Source organism: Oncorhynchus mykiss, chromosome 19 (assembly GCF_057628025.1).
Source record: "Oncorhynchus mykiss isolate SJ-2025 chromosome 19, ASM5762802v1, whole genome shotgun sequence".
NCBI classification, from domain to species: Eukaryota; Metazoa; Chordata; class Actinopteri; order Salmoniformes; family Salmonidae; genus Oncorhynchus; species Oncorhynchus mykiss.
The window spans coordinates 54,266,512-54,294,482 of NC_143040.1; the positions used below are offsets into that span (position 1 = coordinate 54,266,512).

General features: G+C 40.6%; 4 protein-coding genes across 5 annotated transcripts in view; 2 read left to right on the top strand and 2 right to left on the bottom strand.

Moving 5' to 3' along the window:
- Positions 1 to 130: 130 nt before the first annotated feature.
- On the top strand, positions 131 to 4,765 carry LOC110497973 (5'-3' exonuclease PLD4). 2 transcript variants are annotated; one of them, XM_021574467.3, is made up of 11 exons: positions 131 to 330; positions 407 to 485; positions 601 to 770; positions 941 to 1,124; positions 1,222 to 1,342; positions 1,446 to 1,573; positions 1,666 to 1,866; positions 2,089 to 2,228; positions 3,745 to 3,910; positions 4,005 to 4,101; positions 4,235 to 4,765. In XM_021574467.3, the coding sequence occupies exons 2-11, from the start codon at positions 426 to 428 to the stop codon at positions 4,438 to 4,440; spliced, it is 1,473 nt and encodes a 490-aa protein (XP_021430142.3). In that variant the 5' UTR covers positions 131 to 330; positions 407 to 425; the 3' UTR covers positions 4,441 to 4,765. The 2 variants fall into 2 exon arrangements, with proteins under 2 accessions (XP_021430142.3, XP_021430143.3); XM_021574468.3 differs by having other exon boundaries at positions 212 to 330; positions 410 to 485.
- Positions 4,766 to 6,851: 2,086 nt separating this feature from the next.
- LOC110497977 (signal recognition particle 14 kDa protein) lies at positions 6,852 to 9,759 on the top strand. Its single transcript, XM_021574475.3, has 5 exons — positions 6,852 to 6,995; positions 7,417 to 7,489; positions 7,833 to 7,945; positions 8,297 to 8,329; positions 8,511 to 9,759. Exons 1-5 carry the CDS (start codon positions 6,972 to 6,974, stop codon positions 8,598 to 8,600), a joined length of 333 nt encoding a protein of 110 aa, XP_021430150.1. The 5' UTR covers positions 6,852 to 6,971; the 3' UTR covers positions 8,601 to 9,759.
- Positions 9,760 to 9,953: 194 nt separating this feature from the next.
- xgb (x globin) lies at positions 9,954 to 23,868 on the bottom strand. The gene is made up of 5 exons (XM_021574984.3): positions 23,417 to 23,868; positions 15,123 to 15,230; positions 12,797 to 12,917; positions 12,613 to 12,693; positions 9,954 to 10,061 (listed from the first exon to the last, which is right to left on the bottom strand). The coding sequence occupies exons 1-5, from the start codon at positions 23,731 to 23,733 to the stop codon at positions 9,954 to 9,956; spliced, it is 735 nt and encodes a 244-aa protein (XP_021430659.2). The 5' UTR covers positions 23,734 to 23,868.
- A 709-nt stretch (positions 23,869 to 24,577) lies between these two features.
- The window catches only part of LOC110497976 (pleckstrin homology domain-containing family G member 3), a 58,954-nt gene continuing 55,560 nt past the window's right edge, over positions 24,578 to 27,971 (bottom strand). Inside the window, exons 18-19 of the mRNA XM_090209706.1 lie at positions 26,387 to 27,881; positions 24,578 to 26,258 (exon numbers count right to left, since the gene is read on the bottom strand). Coding sequence (XP_090065832.1) covers positions 25,444 to 26,258; positions 26,387 to 27,881 — 2,310 coding nt within the window. The 3' untranslated portion in view covers positions 24,578 to 25,443. The remainder of the gene's footprint in view (positions 26,259 to 26,386; positions 27,882 to 27,971) is intronic.

The window sequence follows — 27,971 nt, forward strand, 5'->3', positions numbered from 1 at the left end:
CCACATACAAAAACCCATGCCACACCCTGGCCTGACCAAATAAATAAAGATAAACACAAAATACTTTGACCAGGGTGTGACAATTCCAACGCCACTTGTTTGATATAAGCCTAATATTGTAGCACTCAACAGAATCCTCACAAGTACCTTTATTTATACTGTATATCCTGATCTCTCAAAAAAGGGAAATGAAAGAAAAAACAGGAACCGTGTATTTTCCGGTGGACAGTAGATGTCATACCTAGTTTCATATCAATTTCTGAGGACTTAGAGGAAGGCTATTGTAACGACAAATCACTTGCAGAAGACGAGCCGCTTTACTCTGTTTCCGTAAGTTGTTTTTGTATGTTAAATGTATGTTTAAAATGATATGCATGACCAATAACATTTTAGGTCTGGATTTCAGCAGTACATCAGGAACATCCATGCCAGAGATGTCCTCTCCTTACAATACTTTACATGATAGCGATGTTCCCAACGTAAGGGTAAGAATTGCTTGTCAGACTTTTCAGTAGATTCCCATCTATGTTGATACAACTGAAGTCTGTTCGAACTTCTGTTCACAGTTATATTGATCACATGGCTGTGTTCATGTTCCAGGGATCCAAACGGCTTGTTTCAATTGCTGTGGCAGTGGGATGTTTGACTGCATTCGGGGCACTGCTCTCCTTTTCTATGTATGAGAAGAGCACAGAAGAGCATTTCCAAAACCACAAGATCTTCCAAAAAACAAACACTGATAAAAATAACATTTCTGAAGAGCAAAGCCGGTGAGCGTCGTATACATAGTATACGTTTTTGCTTTAATGCTTAAATACATCGAATTGACAATATAAAACAGTCAAATTAAGTTTTGGCAAGGGAAGTGGATGTGTTGTCTTCAATTTGTAATCCTCCCCAAAGACTAGAAATTTAACAGGTCCTGTTGTGAATTCCTCAGTATAATCCTCGTAGAGAGCATTCCCCTGTATATGAAATATGACGACAATGCAACCTTTGGGACCCCAGTGGACAAAGCCTGGATAGATCTCCTGTCCATGGCAACCTACCAAGTCGATGTGGCTTCCTTCTACTGGACTCTTACCGGTGATGACATCAATATCAACTCTTCCACTGACTTGCCTGTGAGTTTAAAAAAAGACATTTGAAATACGTTTGACAACCGCTGTCAACTAGTCCTCCCTGTGAATTTGCCTGCACTTTATCTACTGTTATCAACAGGGAAAGAACATACTGGAGCAGTTTGGAGCTTTACCTTCCAGAAATGTGTCAGTGAGAGTTGTGACAAGTATTCCCTCGGTGCTGACAAACTCCACAGATCTTCATTTTCTGAGACAGAAAGGTCTGAAATATTAGAAAGGTGTTCTTAATGTTTCGTACACAGTATATTATCCTACTGTATGTTTCATCCTCTAATCTCCTATCCTTGGTTATCTATACTGTAGGAGTCCAAGTAAGAAAAGTTCCCTTTGGGCATTTGACTGGGGGTGTACTCCACAGCAAGTTCTGGATTGTTGATAGGAAACACATTTTCCTGGGAAGTGCCAACATGGATTGGAGGTCTCTTACACAGGTAAAGGTCTAGTGATGATATAATAGAACTACCTTAAATAATTTCACTCGTTTTGCACCTACATGACGGGTCACAATGCACTATCACCTTAGGTAAAGGAACTGGGAGTGGTGATCTATAACTGCTCCAGTCTGGCTGAGGACCTCCATAAGATCTTTGAGTCATACTGGGTGATGGGTCATCGCAACAGCACCATCCCAAACCCTTGGCCCTCCAAGTATGACACTGCCATCAACAAAGAGCACCCCATGCTGCTGAAGACTGATAATGTTTCAAGCAAAATCTACATCACAGTGAGTCCTTTCGGTTTCACTTCCCATTCCCTGCTTTCAGAGTGCCCCGAACCATAAAACTATTAGCATCTGAATAAAACCTGAGAGAATTAAAGAGTGTGTCTATTGTCATAACACACTGACTGGATATTTTTTTCTCATCTAATGACCATCTCATCACAGTTCTACTCATTACAGCCCTCTCTTCCTTGCAATGTGATGTCCATACTCTGTCTCTCCCAGGCCTCTCCTCCCACTTTCTGCCCCGCCTCTCGGACGCAGGACCTTGATTCTATCCTCTCAGTGATCTCAGGGGCACAGCACTACATTGATGTAGCAGTCATGGAGTATTTCCCCACCACACGCTTCATACACCCTCAAAGGTGAACATACTGTCCTACCAGACTCATAGCCTTTTTCAATCCACCATTGACTTTTACTTACTTTGACTTCTTGTAATATTGAAAGACTAATTGAGTATACACTACCGGTCAAATGTTTTAGAACACCTACTCATTCAAGGGGTTTTTCTATATTTTTACTATTTTCTACATTGTAGAATAATAGTGAAGACATCAAAACTATGAAATAACACATATTTGAGTTTTTTCAAATAGCCACCCTTTGCATTGATGATAGCTTTGCACACTCTTTGCATTATCTTTGCACAACCAAACGGTTGTGTTGTGACAAGGTAATGAGGTATACAGAAGTTTATTTGGTAAAAGACCAAGTCCATATTATGGCAAGAACAGCTCAAATAAGCAAAGATAAATGACAGTCCTTCATTAGTCAGTCAATACAGAAAATGTTAAGAACTTTGAAAGTTTCTTCAAGTGCAGTTGCAAAAACCATCAAGCACTTTGATGAAACTGGCTCTCATGAGGACCGCCACAGGAAAGGAAGACGCAGAGTTACAGGATAAGGTCATTAGAGTTACCAGCCTCAGAAATTGCAGCCCAAATAAATGCTTCACAGGGTTCAAGTAACAGACACATCTCAACATCAACTGTTCAGAGGATACTGTGTGAATCAGGCCTTCATGGTCAAATTGCTGCAAAGAAACCACTACTAATGGACACCAATAATAATAAGAGACTTGCTTGGACCAAGAAACACAAGCAATGGACATTAGACCAGTGGAAATTTGTCCTTTGGTCTGGAGTCCAAATTGGAGATTTTTGGTTCCAACCGCCATGTCTTTGTGAGATGTGGTGTGGGTGAACGGATGATCTCTGCATGTGTATTTCCCACTGTAAAGCATGGAGGAGGAGGTGTTATGGTGTGGGGGTGCTTTGTTGGTGACACTGGCTGTGATTTATTTAGAATTCAAGGCACACTTAACCAGCATGGCTACCACAGCATTCTGCAGCGATACGCCATCCCATCTGGTTTGAGCTTAGTGGGACTATCATTTGTTTTTCAACAGGACAATGACCCAACACACCCCCAGGCTGTGTAAGGGCTATTTGACCAAGAAGGAGAGTGATGTAGTGCTGCATCAGATGACCTGGCCTCCACAATCACACCACCTCAACCAAATTGAGAAGGTTTGGGATGAGTCGGACCGCAGAGTGAAGTTAAAGCAGCCAACAATATGTGGGAACTCCTTCAATACTGTTGGAAAAGCATTCCAGGTGAAGCTGGTTGAGAGAATGCCAGAGTGTGCAAAGCTGTCATCAAGGCAAAGGGTGGCTATTTGAAGAATCTCAAATGTAAAATATTTTGGGATTTGTTTAAACCTTTTTTGCTTTCTACATGATTCCATGTGCTCATAGTTTTGATGTCTTCACTATTATTCTACAAAGTAGAAAATAGTAAAAATAAAGAAGAACCCTTGAATGAGTAGGTGTTCTAAAACGTTTGACCGGTAGTGTACCTCTTTAACTCATCCTTTAGGTACTGGCCAGCCATTGATGATGCATTAAAGAGGGCTGCTTTTGAGCGGAATGTTAAGGTCCGTCTGCTGGTGAGCTGTGGGCGGGATTCTGATCCAGCCATGCTTCCTTTTCTTCAGTCTCTAGCCTCCCTGAATTACCCTGCCCAGCGTATCAGCATTCAAGTGGTAGGAAGACACACATAGCCCACTGGTATTATTATTCAACCAATGTGATGGTCTTCTTTTCTGTACTGTAATGACAGATTGTCCTCTTTTTCAGAAACTGTCCATTGTGCCAGTGGGGAACCAGTCAGAGATACCCCACTCTAGAGTAAACCATAATAAATACATGGTGACTGATAAAATGGCATATATTGGTAAGGGATAGACAGCTGTATCAACAGAAAATAGTTGAATATTATAATACTTTGATGTGAACAGACACAGTTGTCTACATGAAAGCATTACAGGTAATGAATAACTTGCATTCCAAATCATTCTGCCCCTCAGGGACATCTAACTGGTCAGCTGACTACTTCAACGCCACAGCTGGAGTGGGGCTGGTGGTTTCCCAGCACGCACCACACTGGGCCTGGAGGACCCAGGCTCTGCAGGGGCAGCTCAGGGCAGTATTTGACAGGGACTGGCAGTCTCAGTTTACTGTATGTCTCGCTGACTTGGGTCATCACCCTGACTGTGCCCTCTCAAAAGGATAGGCGCTCTACTTACCATCCGTACACTCAGTTATAACAATGTTTACTTTATAAAAGTCCCCAAAGCATTCAGTTATGGCAGTTATGGCTTAGGGAGATAACAGTAAGCCTGTTGGACTGCTTTTTTGTTGTTGTCTTTGGTTGTTTCTATGAGGAACGTTGCAACTGAACACACATAATTTGCTTCATTATTTGTTTGTATTAGTTACCTTTTTTCCAGAGTGAAAATGTCATGTTGAATGTTTAATATTTCACTGTCTATTAGGGTACGTTGGGGGAAATCGTACCTTAATACCTTTTGCAAGCAAATAAATACTATTTCATGATATATACTTGATTGCTCATTATTTTTGCCAGGCATTTTAGCCAGGCTCAAGATTCTTCAAATGGAAACGCTTAATGGGAAGAAGATTAAAAGCCATGTCCCGGGTGCTTATGCTAGATTGAGGGGTGTCATCACTGGGGTCCCAATATCTATGTTCACAGATGATGTTAAAGATAATGTGAAGGGAGGCAGAGTGATGGAAGCCAAAAGGTTGATCAGTAGGAAAGAGGGTCAAAGTGAAAGGTTATCAGTGATGCTGAGATTTGAGAAAGTCTTGCTGGGAAAAGTACAGATAAGACTCCTCAGTTTCAATGTTAGAGGATATGTCACATATGCACTGCAGTGTTTTAAATGCCAAAGAATGGGACATGTAGCTGCTCAGTGTAAAGGAAAGAAAAGATGTGCCAAGTGTGGAGGGGCACATGATTACGGTGAATGTGGAAGCAATGTGAAGGTTAAGTACAGTAATTGTGGGGGAGAATACAGTGCAGCATTTGGTGGATGCCGGGTACAGAGAGAGGCTCAAAGATATAAGATCAATTATGATGTATCATTTGCAGAGGCTGATGGAGCTTACATGGATGTACCTGTAGTAAGTGGACCTACTTTCAGACTTATGGATCTGACATGGATGTACCTGTAGTAAGTGGACCTACTTTCAGACTGATGGATCTGACATGGATGTACCTGTAGTAAGTGGACCTACTTTCAGACTGATGGATCTGACATGGATGTACTTGCAGTAAGTGGACCTACTTTCAGACTGATGGATCTGACATGGATGTACCTGTAGTAAGTAGACCTACTTTCAGACTGATGGATCTGACATGGATGTACCTGTAGTAAGTGGACCTACTTTGACTGATGGAGTTTACATGGATGTACCTGTAGTAAGTGGACCTACTTTCAGACTGATGGATCTGACATGGATGTACCTGCAGTAAGTGGACCTACTTTCAGACTGATGGATCTGACATGGATGTACCTGTAGTAAGTAGACCTACTTTCGGGGCTGGTGATTCTGATGGTCCTGGAAATATTGTGCTCATGAATGTCTGGTGTCAAAGGACACTTTGATAATGAATAAAGTTGACTTTTTAGATTTTATTGGTAAGGTAATCAATACGACTCAGGTTGAGGAAAGCAGAAATGCCAGGTTGAAGGTTATTGTGGAGACGGCAAAAGAGATATTGGCGGTAACAGATGTTACTGTTGAAATGGAAGGCAGGGAGAACTGCAAACTTTGCAGTGTTGCACTTCAATGTTTTTCCTGGCAGCAGCCAGGCCAGGAAGGTTGAATTTTATTTTCATGGTAGTTCAGAAGATCATGATTGATCTTAGATCATTATCTAAGATAGATCATGGGTAGATCATGATTGATCTTACATTCCAGCCAAGTAGGTGGTGGCATGCACTTTAAAAGTTAATTTACAGACTGCCATGATATCATAGAAGAAGAAGAATTAGAAGAAGAATATTCTGTGTTTACTTTGAGTGATGTTAGGATGTATAAGTTATCCTGTACAAGCTTTTATGCCAAATACATTGTTTTTACAGGTGTCAAGCTTATGGGCATGTGACAGCAGTGTGTAGGAAGGAGGTTCCTAGGTGTGAGAAGTGTGCAGAAGGGCATGAGACAAAGAAATGTGTAGCATTGAGGAAAGTAGAGGTTAATTGTAGGGGTGCCCATGGGGCTAGGGTTCAGAAATGTCTGGTGGGAGAGTAAGGTTGAGTTTTTCAAGGTTAGTGTATGCAGAAGTTGTCAAATGCTTAGACAGTGAAGAACGTAGAGGAAGATGTGTCAAGGGGAGGGATCCTTAGAGGAGTGGTGTACGTAGTAGATCTGTACCAGTACAGAGGGATAGCCCAACAAGGTATGCGTGTTTCAGTAAGAATGGATTTTTTGCATTTATAGCAATGGTTATCAACTCTACTGCAGGGATGGAACGTTTGTGTGTGTTTTTTTTTGTGTGACTGCAGTATTTAGTGTATGTGTTTATTTATTTTTTCAAGCTAAGTATAAGGGAGTTATACTCCAGTCTGGTAGGTGGCGGTAATGCAATATTATTGCCAACCGCCGTTAAACCTCATCGAAGAAGAAGTGCTGTACTTTGCAAGTTGAAAGGGCACGGGGCGGCGTTTCATGTTGTACTAGCTACGTGTGCTTCTGACAGGCTAGCCAGCAAGCTGAATAATTGCAGTGAACATCATGGTACTACTTGAAAACGACTCGGTAAGTTAGAAAACCCCATCGACTAATGTAGTATATCTTAGAAATTGACATTATTAGAGGACTGGTTTAATTTGCTAGGTATTGTGCATTGGCATCAATCACTGCTGCCTGTTCGCTAACCATACCCAGTAACGTTAGCTAGATAGCTAGGCACGTTCGGCTAGCATTTGCTAACTAACGTTATTCGTTTGAATTGCTTCTGTGGTCCGCGTGATAGAAAAATATATCCATCTATAAATATGCTAACATTTATTTAGAAGTAACTAACAAGACAACGTTAGCTATACGACCTAGATTTTTTACATTATGATGTACACAAACGGAGACATGTTGGCTAGCTAGCTCGCTCGCTCATTTGCCAGATGGCTACCACATTTTATCCTTTTATCTACAAACCTCAGTCGGATTATTTTCCTTCTAGTTTTTGACGGAGTTGACACGGCTGTTCCAGAAATGCAGGACATCAGGCAGTGTTGCCATCACGTTAAAGAAATGTAAGTTCTCACATTTGTCAACTTACTTATTTGATGGCTACTGGGTGTTCTCTCCTTAACTAAATTATTCCAGGATATGTTAATAATCGGTTTATGTCCTGTTTTTTTAGATTTCTGATTACCTGTAATGCAGGGTTCTCCAACCCTGTTCCTGGAGAGTTAACCTCCTGTATGTGTTCACTCCAACCCCAGTTGTAACTAACCTGATTCAGGTTATCAACCAGCTAATTATTAGAATCAGATGTGCTAGATTAGGGTTGGAGAAAAAAAATCTACAGGATTGTAGCTCTCCAGGAACAGTGTTGGAGAGCCCGGCTGTAATGTGTTGTCACTAATCTTACAGATGATGGGAGAACCAAACCAGTCCCCAGGAAAGGTCACCCAGTGAATTATGAACCAGCAGACAACAAGTGTCTACTCAGAGCGTCAGATGGCAAGAAGAAAATCAGCACAGTGGTAAATCTACAGCATCATGTGGCAATGAAGTTGTTGATGTTTTCTGCATTACACTACAACTATTTCCTAGTCATGCAATTAGTCCATCTCTACTTAGTAATCAAAGGTTGTCCATTGCTCTAACATTTTAGCCATTTAACAGATGCTCTTATCCTGAGCGACTTAGTTAGTGCGTTCATCTTCAGATAGCTAGGTGGGACAACCACATCACAGGCATAGACAAGGTACATTTTTCTTCAGAGTAGCTATCTATGTTGAAATAAATCCATAAAGGAATTAACTGAAACATTATGTTGATATGCTATACTCTGCAGACAGTAGTGCTAATCAGGGGTTTCCTTGTATCTCCAGGTTAGTAGCAAAGAAGTAATCAAGTTCCAGATGGTAGGTACTCAGACATTGAGGTTTGGCTTTTCTAACAAATGGGTCACTGAAGCACTGAATGCACATTGTATTGTTTGTTTAGATGTATAATGTTTAAAGGGTATTATGCAAATCACTTAAATACTCTCCTCTTGACTTGAGAAATGTCTCTAGAAGTCTGCTCTCCTTCTCAACTTGCCAGGCATACTCTAACCTCCTGAGAGCTCACATGGATGGGCTCAAGAAGAAAGACAAGAAAAGCAAAAGCAAGAAAACCAAAGCCACCCAATGAGCAACAGACTCTTTCATAGCAGACTGGGGGAATCCACACTGGCCTGTACCACCTCCAACTATCATCTCTACCTCCATCCTACCTGTTCCGATATGTTCCCTGAGGCCCACCATCCTCCACTTGGGGACAGCTTTGACATCATGCCATTGTTTACACAGCAATGTCTCATCCCTGGCCAGTGAATGGCATCGGTCTATATAGGGAGGAAGGGAGAGCCGAGGATGTTTAACACTCAGAAGATACTACAAGCCTTTTGATGCACCCCCCCCCCCCCCCCCCCCCCCCACAAATCTATGGTGTGGATCAAAGTTACACGGAGATGCATTCATTTATGGAGTCACTGAAAGGATGGAGCATGTTGATGAATTGCCTTTCAAATTGTTTTAATTTGAACTACTAGGCCCTGTCTATTTATGTTTGAATTATCACTCAGTTTGGTTTGCTTGTCAATTTGATTACATTTTCACTGAAGTTATGATTTACTTTCCAATTGGACCTTGTCTTAACCATTTGTGGATAGATTATTACTGTGTACTATGAGTGAAGATGCCATATACATTTGTTATGGTTGGGGCTGAATGCTTTTTCTTGCTATTCAAATTCATATTATTTTAATGATGGAAAGTGAGATCCTGAGTTTGTTCTTTGTTGGTATTTCTTAAGACAAAATTATTAAGTGGTTGAGTTCCTTATTGGTCCAATTAATTTTCTGTAAACTCAGTTGTAAGGCAAGCTGTAGAGGAAGGGTCCCAAAGTTAGCTGACACAAGGCCGCTTTGGTACTTAGAAATGTGCTGTTTCCTGTGTTTAATCATCTAATTTGTGGGATGGATGTGTCATGATGGAATATTGATTAAGGGGAAAGTATTTTGAAACATGATTTAGTATATTTACTGGCAGCTGAAAGGCATATTTGATTTATGGATACACAGAGAAACTTGTTTTTAACCACATCAAACACTATCACTACACCTAACCATGGAAATGCTCTGTAAGGATTATAATTACTTTCCAGTGAATGTGACGGACAAACGCAGAGCTGCCGCTTTTGACATTCATCTGCCATTTATGTCACTGTATCAGAATGTCATTGATGAGGAATACAGCTGATGTTACTGTAAATTGATCTTTTTTTTTTCAAAATAAATGACAATATGGCAGTGGTTTGTTGATCTAAAGACTGAAATAGATTTGAAATAAAGTAAGGAATGGACAGTTTGACTTTACATTGTAGGCTGATAACATGAGCTAAGTAGAAAATGGTCATTAAGTAATAAATACACTATATACACAGTTCAGCAACATGTCTGTGTGCATGTTCAACCATCTCTTGAGTTGGGGCCAGCCAGGTCTCTTATAAGACAGTGTTCCTCTCCTTGGGGGAGGCCCCCACCTGGTGATGTCTGTTCCTCTCCTCCTGGTAGCCTTGGTTCATAAGCCTGGTTAGGTACAGGAAAAGGGTCTGGTTCAGAAACACAAAACAGGGAATTATGAGGACACCTGTAATAATTTTGAATTATAATCAAGGTTTGTGTGTCTAATGTCAACTCCAGTAAAAGAAACGTCAATTTTTCAGGACCCTGTCTTTCAAAGATAATTTGTAAAAATCAAAATAAATTCACACATCTTCATTGTAAAATTAAGTTACACCAGGAATGCACAATCCCTCTATCAGTGTTCAGACTGTCTGCAATAGGCTGAGAGAAGCTGGACTGAGCGCTTGTAGGCCTGTTGTAAGGCAGGTCCTCACCAGACATCACCGGCAACAACGTCGCCTATGGGCACAAATCCACTGTCGCTGGACCAGACAGGACTGGCAAAAAGTGCTCTTCACTGACGAGTAGGGGTTTTGTCTCACCAGGGGTGATGGTCGGATTCGGGTTAATCATCGAAGGAATGAGCGCTACACCGAGGCCTGTACTCTGGAACGGGATCGATTTGGAGGTGGAGGGTTCGTCGTGGTCTGGGGTGGTGTGTCACAGCATCATCGAACTGAGCTTGTTATCATTGCAGGCAATCTCAACACTGTGTTACAGGGAAGACATCCTCCTTCATGCAGGCTCATCCTGACATGACCCTCCTGCATGACAATGCCACCAGCCATACTGCTCGTTCTGTGCGTGAGTATTCTGCCATGGCCAGCGAAGAGCCCGGATCTCAATCCCATTGAGCACGTCTGGGACCTGTTGGATTGGAGGGTGAGGGCTAGGGCCATTTCCCCCAGAAATGTCTGGGAACTTGCAGGTGCCTTGATGGAAGAGTGGGGTAACATCTCACAGCAAGAACTGGCAAATCTGGTGCAGTCCATGAGGAGGAGATGCACTGCAGTACTTAATGCAGCTGGTGGCCACACCAGATACAGACTTACTTTTGATTTTGACCCCTCCTTTGTTCAGGGATACCGTATTAAATTTCTGTTAGTCACATGTCTGTGGAACTTGTTCAGTTTATGTGTCAGTTGTTGAATCTTATGTTTATACAAATATTTACACGTTACGTTTGCTGAAAACAAATGCAGTTGACAGCGACAGGACGTTTCTTTTTTTGATGAGTTTAGTACCAGGTTAGGGTTAGCACTACTGGTCTAAGTAGGCTTCATCACTAGGGTTAGGGTAGGCGGTACAGCTGTAAATACAATGTATTAATAGTCTAGTGTTTGGTTGGCACTACAGCTGTAAGTACAATGTATTAACAGTCTAGGTTTAGGGGAGTGCAGGAATGCATTACACTAGGAAATAAGTAGAGCCTGGAATGTTCCTGGTCAGGAAATACTGCTCACTCCACATAAATGAGTAGGGCCAGTAGTTTATCCTAGGCACAGGAGCTGATCCCAGGAATAAGGTTAGAGTTGTAAGGGTAGTTCTCCATGAATCCACTAAAGGCCAATACGGACAGTTTCATTGGAATGTTAATGGTAAACTACAGAGCTTCCACTCATTTCATCTAATTTACACCAAACAAAAATATAAAAGCAACATGTAAAGTGTTTGTCCCATGTTTCATGAGCTGAAATAAAAAAAATATTCTATACGCACAAAAAGCTTATTTCTCTCAAATTTTGTGCACATTTGTTTACATCCCTGTTAGTGAGCGGTTCTCCTTTGCCAAGATAATCCATCCACCTGACAGGTGTGGCATATCAAAAAGCTGATTAAACAGGATGATCATTACACAGGTGCACCTTGTGCTGGTGACAATGAAAGGCCTCTTTAAAATGTGAAGTTTTGTAACACAACACAATGACAAAGTTGTCTCAAGTTTTGAGGGAGCGTGCAATTGGTGAGGAATATTTCTGTCTGTAATAAAGCCATTTTGTGGGGGAAAACTCATTCTAATTGTCTGGGCCTGGCTGTCCAGTGGGTGGGCCTAACTGCCAAGTGGGTAGGCCTATGCCCTCCAAGGCCAACCCATGGCTACACTCCTGTAGAGTCATGTGAAATCCATAGATTAGGGCCTAATTTATTTATTTAAATTGACAATTTTTTAGATTTTTCTTCAATATATTTAACTTGGATAGTGCACTCAGTAAAACTTGCCCTGATTTACCACAGTCCTGTTGTGCATAAAACCAAATAAAAAAAACACAGTGACTGTCTAAAACACACTATTTACATAATACACACTAACACACAGTTAAATCTATGTGAGCGCAGTTTTACATTTTACTGAAACTGTTATTTCAATTGATGAGTGTAGTAATACTTTGCAAAGTATGTCAAGTAGGGTTACCACACATGATGCTAACATGTAACAGATCTTGTAGTAGCCATCATGTGACAGAGCCATGCCATTCTCAATATGGTCATTTCTGGTTCATTTTAATTTTCTTGTCAGTCACCTCTCTCCCACTGGTGACCATTTCCATCTTGACATGTGACATTGGATGTGGAAAACTCTGGCACTGCAGAAAGCCAAGGGACCTCTTGGACAAGAATTGGTTTCAGACGTGATTCTCATGATTGACACCCACGCATTAAATCAAAGTGGTCGCCGAAAAAGATTGAATTGTGTACCTTCCACGCTTCCTCAAGCTCAGGGGTCCATCTCTCTTTGAGAATGGGCTGGACAGCACAGAGGAATTCTGCTCCTACATACTGGAAATAAATCACATCAGAACAGGAAATGATCTATATGAATATCTATAGAAATGCAAACTGTAACTTTGCTTAACATGCATTGTCAGTGTGTGTGTCTTACGCTGTAGTATTTGGGTGGGGCGTTGTAGCGGTAGTGGCTCCTCCCCAGCTCCACAGCCAGAACCTCCAGTCTCTCCAGCTGTTCCAGTCTGGCCACACTCTTCTCAATAAAGGACATCACTCTGAGAGAACAGGAAGACCGACTTGGTTATGAAAGACAGCCTAACTGACAAGCATACAGACATACCTTGGACCATCACTGATCATACAGCAGTCCAATTTATTTTGTCATATTTTATCCTCTCAACAATTGTTCTACAACATTGAACGCTGAACATGGTTTAATTGTTGCCTACAGGCCTGTCTTTTACATTAAAGAGCATTTCACTGTACACCTGTTGTATTCGGCGCATGTGACAAATACAATTTGATTTGATTTGATTTAGGGAGTTTTATGCAGAACGATAAATACGCACAAAAGGTTAAATGGGTGCGCTCCCTCTTAGCCTGTCCGCCGGTGAGGACATTTGTACTAATGTCCGTGTGAGTGGTTTGAGGGCCACTTGGCCTTCTCCTGTAATGCCACTGCAGCCTCCATACCTTAGATTTAAAAAAAAATCTCAATCACGTAGAAGCATGTTTTGGAACAATGTTGTTGAGTTCAGAAGACACAGACTTCACAAGACACATAACTCTGTGGCCTTTAGCAAAACAGTAAATAAATTAAAATGTAGTTGCTTTCTCAGAACATAAATACATTCCTCAAAACTATATCCAATACAAGTCAACAGTAGCTATATTAGCATTTTTGCGCTTCATATTCAAATCATCTATAAGTAACATCATTGAGTTACACAATGCATTTTTAGACACTTTAGGATGACTTGGACATTAAGTGTGAAAATGCTAATATAGGTACCATTGACTTGCATTGGATTTGTGGCACAAATGCTAAAAAGTTTGTATTTGAAACAGTGGCAAGATAAACAAAACCAAAGCATGGGTTGCTGTCATACCTTGTACATAAACTGCTTACAGGGTAAGGAAACCAATATGTAATTTTGCAATTTGGGTGAACTATCCTTTTAACATCAAAGGGGGTTCTTAAAAAAAATCCCCTAACAGCAGTAACAGCACCATCTAGTGGTCAAATATCAGGATGTAGGATGGGACACATAAATTCAATAACTTATTTCTCTGAACAGTGGAAAAAAAACATCAGCAACTTCATTAAGAATAGATTGCATAGGATGAAGAAACAATACTTTGAGCTGCAGCTCCATACTACTTGTCAGACATAGAGACCTAATACTGTATACTCAATGTTGGGGTGGGATTGGCCAATTTGGGTGCAATGAATTAGCATCATTTCTCAGAGATCAATAATGTTGCAGGAATGCTAATCTTATCTGTTTCTAACTACAGGAAGTATTTCAGAACGATCTGAGATGGTGGGTGTTATGACTTGCTGAAATGATATGTAACGACCCTAGATCTTTCCTTATATTGTACATGGTATGACACTGATGGGGTGATATAGAATTCTATATAGCAGTGTTTATTGATTGCCAGAAACAGAGAACACAGTTGCACGTATTTGTCTTCTGATGAAAACAATGTGTTATATTTTGTGAACAGAATTTTGTATTCACTGATGACAGTTGTATTTAATGTTTTGCAAAAGGTGGTCTGATGCAAGTCACGTACTAAGGTAAGAAAAAGATCAGAAGTTCTGTAAATGTATTTGAGCATTTGATCGTTTCTGTTCTGCTGTAGGTACGTTTCAACACAGATCCCAAAATTGCTTGTACGCGATTGAGAAAAACTGTAAGTGGAGACCTCAGGCTTAAATAGGTTAATTGGACTTTCATGGTGAGAAAAACAAAGAGGCTCAGCATACCCAGTGACACAACAGAATGGAGTAAACACACCATTGGAGAGTGTTCTTCACTGGCAGCAGTGTGTGATAATAGCCAGCCAGAGATGGGATATGACAGCTCTTCAGTCTCAGCTAGAAAAAATCTCCCATTGACATTAACACTACTATGATTATGTGATGTTCATTGTAGTTTGTTCTCATGTTACTGTCGTTTTTACATCTCATATAGGGACACAAACAGTGTTGACCGATCTTTGAAATAGGAAACTTCAATTGTACAGTATGTCACAAATTCCTTTGTTTCAATAAAATCAGTGATGCTCCATTGTGAGATTTTGACATTTGAAATGTAATAATACCACAACGGCTGTAGTGTATGGAACTTGAGAGTTGTGCAGTGTAGAGACTTCAACAGAGTGCTGAATGGAGAGCTGGATGAAAGAGGAACCTCACATTGATATCAATGTAAAATTGACAGAAAAATAATCAGTGTAGTGTGGCGACTGACCGTAGGCCGTGTGCCCTCAGCTCCCGGCTGGTCCGTAACCTGTCAAGGTCCTCCACGTCTCGGAAGAGGAAGAATACATCTTTGCATTCTGGATGGGTCTCAAACAACCTGTTACCAAGACAACAGACATTCGTGAGCCTCCAAGAGCCAGCTTCATAAAGCCTGCCTTACACCAAACTGACATATTCATTCCCTCACAAAAAAAACATCCCTCCGTCCTCCAAGTTCTCCCACTGACTACATAGCAGAGTTCAAGCAAGGCTGTAAATAAGGAGTTGAAAGTCATTATTGATGTTTTTTTATAATGCAAGTATTGAATCATCTGTTTATATTGTGATTTGGTTAAGCCTTGCCTGTCTCTATCCTTGTAAATATCTGTCTTCAAGGTGGCATTACAAGTCATCCCATCTGAGCCACGCAGTGATTTTAAGAACTTCTCCATTAGATCTGATTGTATCACTGAGCCCCTTGTAGTTCCCAGTCCTGGCTGCGCTCTCATCATCAGTCCTTCCCTGCTGGACTCCAGGCCTACTACGGGCTGCAATCACACACAGCATCAAACCACTCAGTGTCAGGGGTGACCAGTATAGCCTTCTCTCCTTACAGAGCTGTAATGAGTTCCCCTGCCTTCTCAGACCCAGTGATATCAGAGTCAAATGGTACATACGTTCCAAAAGACCACAATAAGCGCAGATACAGTGCAGGCACAGAATGTGTGTGTTTTTGTGTTTGTGCGCATAGGTATGTATGTGTATGTGTGCCCCATCACTCCTCCTCACATCCTCTACCTCAATCACCTCCAGCTCCAGTTTACCAAGATATTTAATTAATGCTGCAGTCCTATCAGGTAGTTATTCCAGCAGAGGTGTCTATCTTATTAAATGTTTTATTATTATTATTATTATTTTTTTAGAGGGAGGATCAGCTTAATATTGCGGAAAAAATGTTGCTTCCAATGTAGTTGTCTGCATCATTTCCAATCCCCCATATTTTTGGGGTAAATATATATATATCCATACACGCATGGATACATATACACATATATACATACACATACCTATATAGACATACAGTGGGGCAAAAAAGTATTTAGTCAGCCACCAATTGTGCAAGTTCTCCCACTTAAAAAGATGAGAGAGGGCTGTAACATTCATCATAGGTACACTTCAACTATGACAGACAAAATGAGGAAAAAAATCCAGAAAATCACATTGTAGAATTTTTTATGAATTTATTTGCAAATTATGGTGGAAAATAAGTATAAGTCCGTTTTTTGGTCCTTAAATGAAATTGGTATATGTTTTTATTTATCACACTTTTCTTTAACCATTTATGTTCTTTAATACAGGGCCGACATACAAGTTCCTTACTTTTTTCCCCTTCTACTTGCCTCTTCCATTTTTGTGGTAATGCTGCAATTAATTGGTTGTACTTTTGGGTAGAGCAGACATTTCCATATGTCTGTGTTAGCTGCATGTGTGGCATAACTCCACCAGTCCTATTTATGATATCATTCACTAAAATTATACCTTTTTTAAAAAAAATTCTTCGATAAATACATTTTTTTTAATCAATTAGTATATTTGAATTTAACCACAATATTTGTTGTACTATTTGTTCCGTCCTTTCAGGTGGATTAAACTGAAATTGCAACCAACTTTCTAAGGCTTGTTTAAAAAATAAAGATATTTTGGAGATGATTTCCTTTTCAAACAACCGAAAGTGAGCAGGTGTAATCTGAATAAAGGGGAAAAGGCCCTTCCTGAATATAGGATGAGACATTCGTACCAATTGACTAGAGAAACAGTTTGGATTTAAGTATAACTTTTGTATGACTGATGCCTTTAGTGAGAGGTCTAATGCTTTAATATTTAATCATTTCTGCCCATCAAATTCATATTCGTTATATAAATAGGCCCTTTTAATTTTATCTGGCTTGCTGTTCCAAATAAAATGTAATATTTTTTGTTCATATAATTTAAAAAGCAGGTCACTAGGTGTAGGCAAAACCATAAGCAAATAGATCAACTGTGATATAACTAAGGAGTTAATCAGGGTGATTTTTCCACAAATAGACAGGTATTTTCCTTTCCATGGTAGCAAGATCTTATCTATTTTTGCTAGCTTTCTATAAACATTTATTGGAGTGAGATCATTTATTTCTTTTGGGATTTGTATACCGAGTATGTCCACATCTCCGTCAGACCATTTAATTGGTAAACTACATGGTAATGTAAAATGTGCATCTTTTAGTGATCCAATACGTAATATGGTACATTTATCATAAGTTGGTTTTAATCCAGAGAGGATAGCAAAAGTATCTAGATCCTCTAAGAGGCCGTGGAGAGACTCCAATTGTGGTTTTAAAAGAAAACATGAATCATCAGCGTACAATGACACCTTAGTTTTTAAGCCACAGATTTATAATCCCTTAATATTATTGTTTGATCTAATCTTAGCAGCTAACATTTCGATGGCAATAATAAATAGATATGCCGATAGTGGACAACCTTGTTTTACTCCTCTAGATAGATAACTTTCTGAGATGTAGCCATTATTTATTATTTTACACCTAGAGTTACTATACATAACCTTAACCCATTTTATAAGAGATTCCCCAAAATTGAAATATTCTAGGCATTTATATATAAACTCCAGTCATACTTTATCAAAAGCCTTTTCAAACTCAGCTATGAAAACCAGGCCTGGAGTCCCAGATATTACATAGTATTCTATTGTTTCCAATACTTGTCTTATATTATCTCCAATGTATCGTCCATGTAAAAAACCTGTCTGATTAGGATGAATAATATCGGACAATACTTTTTTAATTCTATGTGCCAAGCATTTTGCTAGGATTTTTGCATCACAACACTGAAGTGTAAGAGGTCTCCAATTTTTTTAATGGACTGGATCTTTATATATACCACTTGGGTCCTGTTTCAGTAATAATGATATCAGACCTTCTTGTTGCGTGTCTGATAATCTACCATTTATATAGGAGTGGTTAAAACAAGCCAATAATGGTCCTTTGAGTATACCAAAAAAGGTTTGGTATACTTCCACTGGTATGCCATCCAGCCCTGGAGTTTTCCCATCCTTAAAGGCCCCAATTGCCTCAAGCAGTTCCTCCTCTGTAATTTGGCCTTCACATGAGTCTTTCTGTACAGATATTATTTTTACATTATTATTAGGAAAAAAATCCATACAATTAGTTTCAGTTAGTGGAGATGGAGGAGCCTGAAATGAAAACATATTCTTAAAGTACTTTACTTCCTCTTTCAAAATATCATTTGGTGAATCCTGCATGACTCCATCATTTGTAACAAGTTTTAATACATTTTTTTTGGTAGCATTTCTATATCGAAGATTGAAAAATAATTTGGTGCATTTTTCCCCATATTCCATCCAGTTCGCTTTATTTTTATAATATATTACACTGGATCTTTCTTGAATAAGTTCCTCCATTTCTTTTTGTTTTTCCTCTGACTTATTCTGCCTCTATGGTACCGTTTGTATTGCTATCTAACTGTACTGTTAGTCCTTCAATTTCCTTAGTTAATATGGACTCTTTTGATCTAAATTGCTTTTGTTTTATAGATGAGTACTGAATTGCATGGCCTCTAAGGGAACATTTAAAAGTGTCCTATACAGTAAGGGGATCTGCTGTACCTATGTTATGTCTGAAAAAGTCAGTTATAAATGATTTTGTCCTAGTTAAAAACAATTTATCATCAAGTAGACTTTGATTAAATTTCCAATATCCTCGCCCATGTGGAAATTCTGTAAGAGTAATATATATGCCAATTATGTGATGATCCGACCTCATTCTGTCCCCTATCAACACTTTTTAAACTTTTGGTGCCAGAGAGAATGGTATAAGAAAGTAGTCAAGGCGACTAGCTTGATTAAGCCTCCGCCATGTATATCTCACTAGGTCAGAGTATTTAAGTATCCATATATCCACTAATTCCAATATATCCATGACATTCATGATTTCCATAAGTGCCTGAGGGTGATAGTTTGTAGTGTGATTTCCTTTCCAGTCCATAGAGGTATTTAAGACCGTATTAAAATCTCCCACCATAATAATAATAATAGTGTTGCATGTAGAGTTGATAAATTCTTATATATATTTTCAAAGAAGCTTGGATCATCATTATTCGGACCGTATAGGTTAATAAGCCATATCTGTTTATTGTCCAATAACATATTTAAAATAATCCATCTACCTTGAGGATCTGTTTGGACAAATTGCACATTTGGATCAAAATTATTGTTAATTAAAACCATCACCCCTTTTGAATTTCTTTGCCCCTGGGAGAAGTATATTTCGCCCCCCCCAGTTCTTTTTCCACAAATCTTCATCTAAAACTGTTGAATGGGTTTCCTGTAAACAATAGATATTATATTCCTTCTCTTTTAGCCAGGTAAATACTGATTGTCTTTTCTTATTATCTGCTAGGCCATTACAATGTAACTGGCTATACTTATTTCACCACCTATCATAATGAGACACAACTTTCTATTATTTTTATCAAAATATATGTTTGTAAACGTGCCATTAAAAAGTAACATGAAGATTGAGTGTACCATGATCTTTGCATTTCTACTAAGTAAACCTCCAATTGGTCCCTCTTAAAATAGTCATGTAGTCACTAAACCCAATGCCCTGCTGTGGGTTCCATAATGCATACATCACTATATACGGTACATACCATTAAAGCTCTGTAGAATCTATAGGATCCATGCATGAATATCTTCCCTTTATATTGCTAATTATCTCCTCCCCTTCCCATGTTTGTGTTTCCCCCATCCCTCTGGTCCATCATGTTATGAAGTGGTGTATAAGAGCTTTGCACATACACTTCAATTTCCACCTCTTACTGCCTCTGTGTAAGAGAGAAAATAACCTTGTCATATTCACACTCACAGTTGTATCACAGCCAATTGCCACTGTCATAAACACGAGGCCCATGAAAGACAGATGAATAGGAGCAGAGAAGAGGTGTGTGAGAGGTGATTTCAAAATGGGTCTCCGAATGGTTGCTATGTTTTCCTAGCATTAAGAATAAATTATTTTCTGAATTTTGGCTGATGATACAAGAGACATGCTTCAGAGGACTTAAAATGACACATTCATTATGTGGAATTATGTCAAAATTACTAGAACCTCAAAATAATATAATTAATGACAGAGAAGAAAAGTAATAATGCAAAAGAAAATAAACAAAAACAACTTCACACTGAATGTAGACCTGAATACATTATTTTATAATTCTGTTACTAGGTGAGATGGATATCAAGTTAAGTAGATTTCTAGATGAGCCCTATTGTTGTAGGACCTAGACTAACAGTGAAATAAATGCTTACTTACGGGCCCTTCCCAACCATGCAAAGAGAAAGAAAATAGAGAAATAATAGAAAACTAATAACAAAATAATAATAAATACACAATGAGTAATGAGTAACAATAACTTGGATATATACAAGGGGTACCAGTACTGAGTACATGTGCAGGGTTATGAGGTAATTGAGGTAGATATGTACATATAACTAGGAATAAAGTGACTAGGCAACAGGATAGATAATAAACAGTAGCAGCAACATATGGTATAGAGGCCCCGGTTGGCAGGGAGCTCAGCCCCAGTGATGTACTGGGCCGTATCCACTACCCTCTGTAGTACCTTGAGGTCAGATTCCAAGGAATTGCCATTCCAAGTAACGATGCAGACAATCAAGATGCTCTCAATGGTGCATCTGTAGAACCTTTTGAGGATCTGAGGGCCCATGCTAAATCTTTTCAGCCTCCTGAGAAGGAAGAGGTGTTGTCGTGCCCACTTCACCACTGTGTTGGTGTGTGTGGACCATGATAGATCCTTAGTGATGTGGACACCGAGGAACTTGAAGCTCTCGACCTGCTCTACTACAGCCCCGTCGATGTGAATGAGGGAGTGCTGGGCCCTCCGTTTCCTGTAGTCCACAATCAGCTCCTTTGTCTTGCTGATGTTGAGAGGTTGTTGTCCTGGCACCACACTGCCAGGTCTCTGACCTCACTGTGGGTGGTCTCATCATCGTCTGTGATCAGGCCTACCACAGTCGTGTCGTCAGCAAACTTAATGATGGCGTTGGAGTCGTCCGCGGCCACGGCAGTAGTAGGTGAACAGGGAGTACAGGAGGGGACTTGGCACGCACCCTTGATTGAGGGTCAGCGTGGCGGATGTGTTGTTGCCTACCCTCACCACCTGGGGGCGGCCCGCCAGGAAGTCCAGGATACAGTTGCAGAGGGAGGTGTTCAATCCCAGGGTCCTTAGCTTAGTGATAAGCTTGGAGGGCATTCAGGGCACTAAGGTGTTGAGCACTGAGCTGTAGTCAATGAACAGCATTCTCACATGCATTGCCTTCAGAAAGTATGCATACCCTTTATTCCACATTTTATTGTGTTACAGCCTGAATGCAAAATGGATTAAATATTTTTTTTTCCTCTTACCCATTTGCACACAATACCCCATAATGAAGTAAAAACGTGTTTTTAGAATTTTTTTCACATTTATTGAAAACGAAATACAGAAATCTCTCATTTATACATGTATTCACACCCCTGAATCAATACTTTGTAGAAGCACCTTTGGCAACGATTACAGCTTTTAGTCTTTCTGGGTAAGTCTCTAAGGATTGTGCAACATTTGTACATTATTCTTATCAAAATTCTTCAAGCTGTCAAATTGGTTGTTGATCATTGCTAGACAACCCTTTTCAGGTCTTGCCATAGATTTTAAAATAGATTTAAGTCAAAACTGCCACTCAGGTAAATTCACTGTCTTCCTGGTAAGCAACTCCAGCGAACATTTAGCCTTGTGTTTTAGGTTATTGTCCCACTGAAAGGTGAATTCCTCTCCCAGTGTCTGGTGGAAAGCTGACTGAACCAGATTTTCCTATAGGACTTTGCCTGTGCTTAGCTCTATTCTGTTTATCTCAAAAAATTCCAAGCATACACATAACATGATGCAGCCACCACCATGCTTAAAAATAGGAAGAGTGGTACTTCGTGATGTGTTGGATTTGCCCCAAACAAAACGCTTTGTATTAAGGACATGAAGTAAAAAAAAAAATTGCGGTAGAATGAGGTAGTCATTCAAAAATCAAGTTAAACACTATTATTTCACACAGAGTGAGTCCATGAAACCTACATGACTTGTTAGGCACATATTTACTGCTGAACTCATTTAGGTTTGCCTTAACATAACAAAGGGGTTGAATACTTATTGACTTCAGACATTTCAGCTTTTCATTTTTTATTCATTTGTAAAAACAAAATTCCACTTCCATGTTACCTAGGTGTTGGTGCTGTACTGGAACACAAGGCTACACAAAACTACATTTAATCCATCTTAAATTGACTGTAACAACAAAATGTGGAAAAAGTGAAAGGTTGTGAGTACTTTCTGAAGGCACTATATTGCCCTGATTGGGCTTAGAGCCATCTTCTGTGCTGTGCCTGGTGGTCTCTCTCTCTCTCCATCAACAGCCATAATGTCAGACTACATTAGCACCAAACTAGGACTGCATAAACTGTTCAATCTGTTTTTTTCACTCTGCAAACCATTACATTTCAAAGGGTGGCTATTGGGTTTGTTGATATGTATTTTCTTTGCAGCGAGTGTCTTCATTTGTCAATAGGCCTGGTGCTGTATATTTATCATGTAATATTGAGACATGATGTAAGCACCATGTCACAGTCACATTCAATCATTGAGCCCCAAAAGCCCTCTCGGTTGTGGACTAAATGTCTCTCCCTAAAAATGTCTTGAGAGCTTTTTGTATAAGGCAGCACAAGGAGGGCCAACATTTTATTAGGATGATGGGGGCCAGTTCTCATTTAATTGTTATTTTGTGTATAATAATGTGTTGATCCTACAATTTGATCCCGTTTCCACAGTCATATGTATTGCAGATATAATTACCAAAAAGACAAACTACTGTGTAATAACAGTTTGAATAATGTGAAGTTGTTGGTAAATGTTTTGGTTTGTAGTCGTGTCATTAATTATTATAAGTCAGTCATCATGCAGTCCCTGTGGTCATCAACTGTCTTTGATCTACGCAACTCATTCAATCATATCTGAAATTTAATAGCTCTGTTATTTTATTAAGTCGAGAGCAATAGTGTTGAAGATAATGTTTTGCCTTTCTATGAGAGGTACCATAAATATTTATGAAAATATTCAGTCTAATAAAGCAAAAATGTATCTTGCTTACAAATAACTAAAACAAAATGAATCAGAACATCTCACCTGACAAACAAAATAATTCCAACTTTTGCAATGTCCTCCTGGATAACTTTCCACGACTCTTTGATCATCTCAATCTGCTCCTTGCTGAGATGCGCAACAGAATCCTCCGTTTTAGACTCTCCAGCTGTTTTCGGTGCCAGCCCTGATATTGCGCAGCCCATTGTTCTTGCTGCAGCAAAATTGACTAAAAAGTAGTTCAAACACACGGAAAGAAACGTCTGCGCACCTGGGATATGGTTCAGCCTCTTGCGCGGCTGTACATGTACATTCAGGCATGAATGGGATTCAGTGACATCCAGAACGCCTGAGCGCGTCATAAGAGTTAATCCTCTGTAACCTTGAGGGGCGGGGAACCATTTATTTCCTAGAACAATTGCTAAAAGCGCAATGCTGCCCAGGCCTACTGTAGTAGGCTATGTATATAGATCTAACCTATTTTCCATGTAGGTGAATGACCATTAAAACAATGTGGAGAGATATGATTAAACAATGGCATCAACATGAAGTTTTATAATATGTATTTCATATTTCAGTCCCAATGTCCAATAAATAGACTACAACCTTGTGTTTGCACCAACTGGGAGTCTTTAAATCCTCATGGCAGCCAGGTACTTGCTATTATAACATTCAATTCAACCAACCAAGTGATTGTTGATTGGTTGACCCGATCAGGTAGTTGAATCGATCATCACCTAGGTGTGGGGGCTGTGCTGGAACACAACGCTACACACCCTGTGGGTCTCCTGGACCAAGATTGAAGAACACTGCATTAAGTCAGTAGTCCTGTAATAAACTATTGGGTTTGATATATCCTGTTTATAAATCTCTTCTGAGAGCAGCATTAGTTGTTCCGTTGTCATGTGTTACTGCTCAAACATCAGGAACAGCATAAGCTACCAAGTCTGTTAAACTTTTACTGTTGGTCACTATCAGATAATGGATCCTCTGTAAACATCTCTGCCTGAATTTCCCCCCTAATATGGTTCACATTATTTCCGTCACTCAGTTATGACCTAAAAAGGATTTTGCAAAGGGATGTTAGGATATTGCAATAGTAAGACCTAGTCATTCAGAATAACTTAACTCAGCAAGACATGGAAATCCATTTTTCATATTTGATTATTTTTCCTACTGACATTAACCACAAAAAAAATTATGTACTGTAATTTCAATAGCTCAGATTTTATTGAGCATATATGCCATTTCAGGTATGAAATTATTCTGTGCTGTTTCTGGAATGAAAAGGTCTAGGAAGACGAGGATAATTTTATAAATAACAAGGAAATAGATCAGAAAACAACTCCAGTGATGTATGAAAACAATCATAGTATTGAGTAGTAGCTAAATATGGCGCATTTGGCTGAATAGTAGACAGCACAGACCATACATCTCCCATTTTTAAACAACTGAAGGAAAAACACTTTGACCAAAGGTCAAATAGGATTGAGTGAATCCAAATGGCTGTAAATGCGCAATAAATAACTTAAAAATGGTGGCCCAGCCTTCCAGATATACTCCCATTTATATATTAAGTCGCATATCTCTTCACACTATTTCCTTGCTTATGACCCTCACAATTGATTCACAAATAGAGGATGACCATTGCATCGTTACACAGGGGAGAAAAAAATACAATTGGGTAATCTGGACAGATCTACTTCAATCTGCTGACGTTTTTTCTCAAAACCATTTTCCTTATATACATAGTCATTCTCTTGATGTAAACACATTTCATGAAGGTGTAAGAACAAGACACATTTACAACTATTTACACATTTTACAAAGTCACAACATATTTTCCCATGAGGTGCCCTTGATTGTTCAATATCCCTAATAGGCAACACCAGAAGTGAGAAAAGAGTGATGTGAGAAGGTGATAATACGGACAAAAAGTAGAAAATGAAAATGGTACTCCTAACACAGTAGCAGTAGTTACTGCCTAATAGACAGTATTTATAGTCATATTCCTCAACGTCAACTGCATATATAGGTAAGAAAAGGCTTATTTGATTATTTACAGAAAGCGATCAAATAGGCAGGGTATTTACAGTATTTGTGTTTGATCCCAAGTTCTGGAATTTTGCTCGTAGGTTTTTTACCAGACTACTCTCGATCTTTTTGCCTGAAGTCAGTGCAGACCTCTTGGCACAGTACTGGTAATCGAGGCTTTTCGACATTTTAAGTTTGGTCTTTCCTTTAGCTCCTTGTTCCTCCACTCTCGTCTTCCCTCCAGTCTCCTCTGGCCCATCGCCAGCAACCCTCTCCACTATAATAACCTTGTGCTCGTTGGGCAGGGTAGCCTGACCAGCCATGTTACAGCTCCTCATTGTCTCCTGAAGGTTCTGCAGCTCCTGTAGAGGCAGTGTTCCTAGCAAGTGATCAAAAGAGTGCCACCTGCAAAGTGGTGGCTGAGGCTGAGCCTCTTCCACAGAACCCCCACCCTGGTGGTCCATGGATGACATAGTCTCAAGTGAGTCTGTTAGTCCACTGTTAGTGTCTGTGGAGCAGTTACAGCTGGATGAGTAGCCATCGGGGCTCCATGAGCTACTGAAGCCCTCAGTGCAACTCTGCATCCTTTCTGGGACGGAGCAGCTATGGCTGACAGGTGATGGGTGGGAGGAACCAAGGTCCAGCCTGTGGTTAGTGTATTTGGAGCGCAGCTCCTGGACATCTGGCCAGTGGAAACTCTGTGTCTGCACTGGGCTGTGAGGACTGTTGGGACAGGGGGACGTGACCCGTGAGCTAGCCCCAGAGTTGAGACTTGGGACTGGGCTTGGGGTCCTCCGCTCATGCACGACCACCTGCTCATAGGATTTGAGTGACAGTGTCAGGTTAGGCCTACCTGCATATACAGAAAGACAGGGCAGAGATAAGGGACAGCAGTTTGATCATTTTAGCTTTGCAGATTAGAGTATCATATCAAATCATAATGGATCAGCAAAACATTAAAACAGATCCCTGACAGCTTACCCCAGTCTCTTCTTTGGACCTTCTCCTCATAGACAGCTGGTAGATTCTTAAAGGCAAGTTGGTTCTCAGCCTCCATTTTTCTCTGCCTCACCACGGGCCTGCTGTTCTTGATGCGCTGGCTGTACTGGCGGGCCAGTTGGAAAACCTTGTTCTTCATCTTCTCCATATCCTGCAGAATCAGGTCCTCTTCCACCCCTAAACGCAGGCTGATGATCCTGGGGAGGGGAGATCTACTGACTGTGCCTCTCTCCCAGGACTTGGGAGTCTTATTCTGGCAGGACTCCTGCCCTGAGAAGGGGTCTGGGGAAGTTGTGATGGGTGATGGGTATTCCTCTGAGACAGCACCCATGTCTGACTCCTCCAGGATCCTCAAGGGCTTGATATACTCAGCTTCAAGGATCTCTCTGCTGGTTCCCCCCTTCCGGGATAGAAGTGATCTGGGATGGACAATGTCCTCTGTACCCTGGATAGCCTTGGGTTTCCCAAGGCTCCCATAAACCTCCTCCATCTCTATGTCTTGCCACACTTGGACCATGTCCAAGGATGGTCTGAAGAACTCATCCTCGTCTCCAACAGGGGCATCATTGACACTCTGGGACCTGGGCTTGATGTCTGCAGCTTTTTGTGGCTCCAGCACAGGGGTATAATTAGTCCTCTGCTCTTTTTCTAAGCCAGGAAGGTCGAACACTGACCAGGATGTGGGCCGGTTGTTCGGGGAGACCTTCCCGTGCCCTGGAACCGCTTGGTCCTGGGGTTTGCTGTTGAGCTGCCGGCTCAGGTGTCTGACCAGGCCTGCAGGAATATAGGACAGGCTCTCCCTGCGCTTGATGCTGAAGCTGGCATCCTGGTGCTCTGCATGCTCATAGTACCTCCTGATCTTGTGGATGAGTATCCGGTCCTGCTTGGAAAGAGTGGATCTGCGCTCCACCTCCATGAGGTGGTCTGGTCTAGGTGCAGGCGTAGAGGTGTTGCCTTTCAGGAGCAGTGGGTGCTCTGGGGTGGAGTTAACCCGGGTCTGGACCTTCTCCTCAAGCTCGGTGTTCAGACAGGGTGTGCTGCTGCTCTTGCTGCCGAACTGAGGTGAGGGGCAGCCCAGGGAATACAGGTCCTCTGAGACCACCAGGCTGCCGACAAAATGCTCAGTGATTACACTGCCCTGGTCCAACACAGAGGCAGACAGGATGCGGCTGGTCTCAGTTCCCACCGCCGCACCAAACTCTGAACACTCTCCATTTGTCACTGATGAGTTCATCTCGTCCTGTTGGACAGAGCAGTCACTCTTCTCTTCCTCCCCTCCCGCTCTGTACCTTCCCTCTTCCACCACTCCTCCCCCGATACCCCTCTCAGGCTCCAGTGTCAGAGACGTCTCAGGCTGTCTGGGAGGCAGGGTTGGCAAAGAATCAGGCTCTGTGTATAGGGGTGGGTTCGCCTCACTCTGTTCCATCACTACTACCTTAGGAGCACAGCTTTGAGGAGGAACCTCCTCTACATACACCTGGATAAGGAGGAAGGAAGAGTGAATATTAACATCAGGATGGAATAAAGCAATATGGATATGATAAGCCAACAAGTTATAAGTCATTAT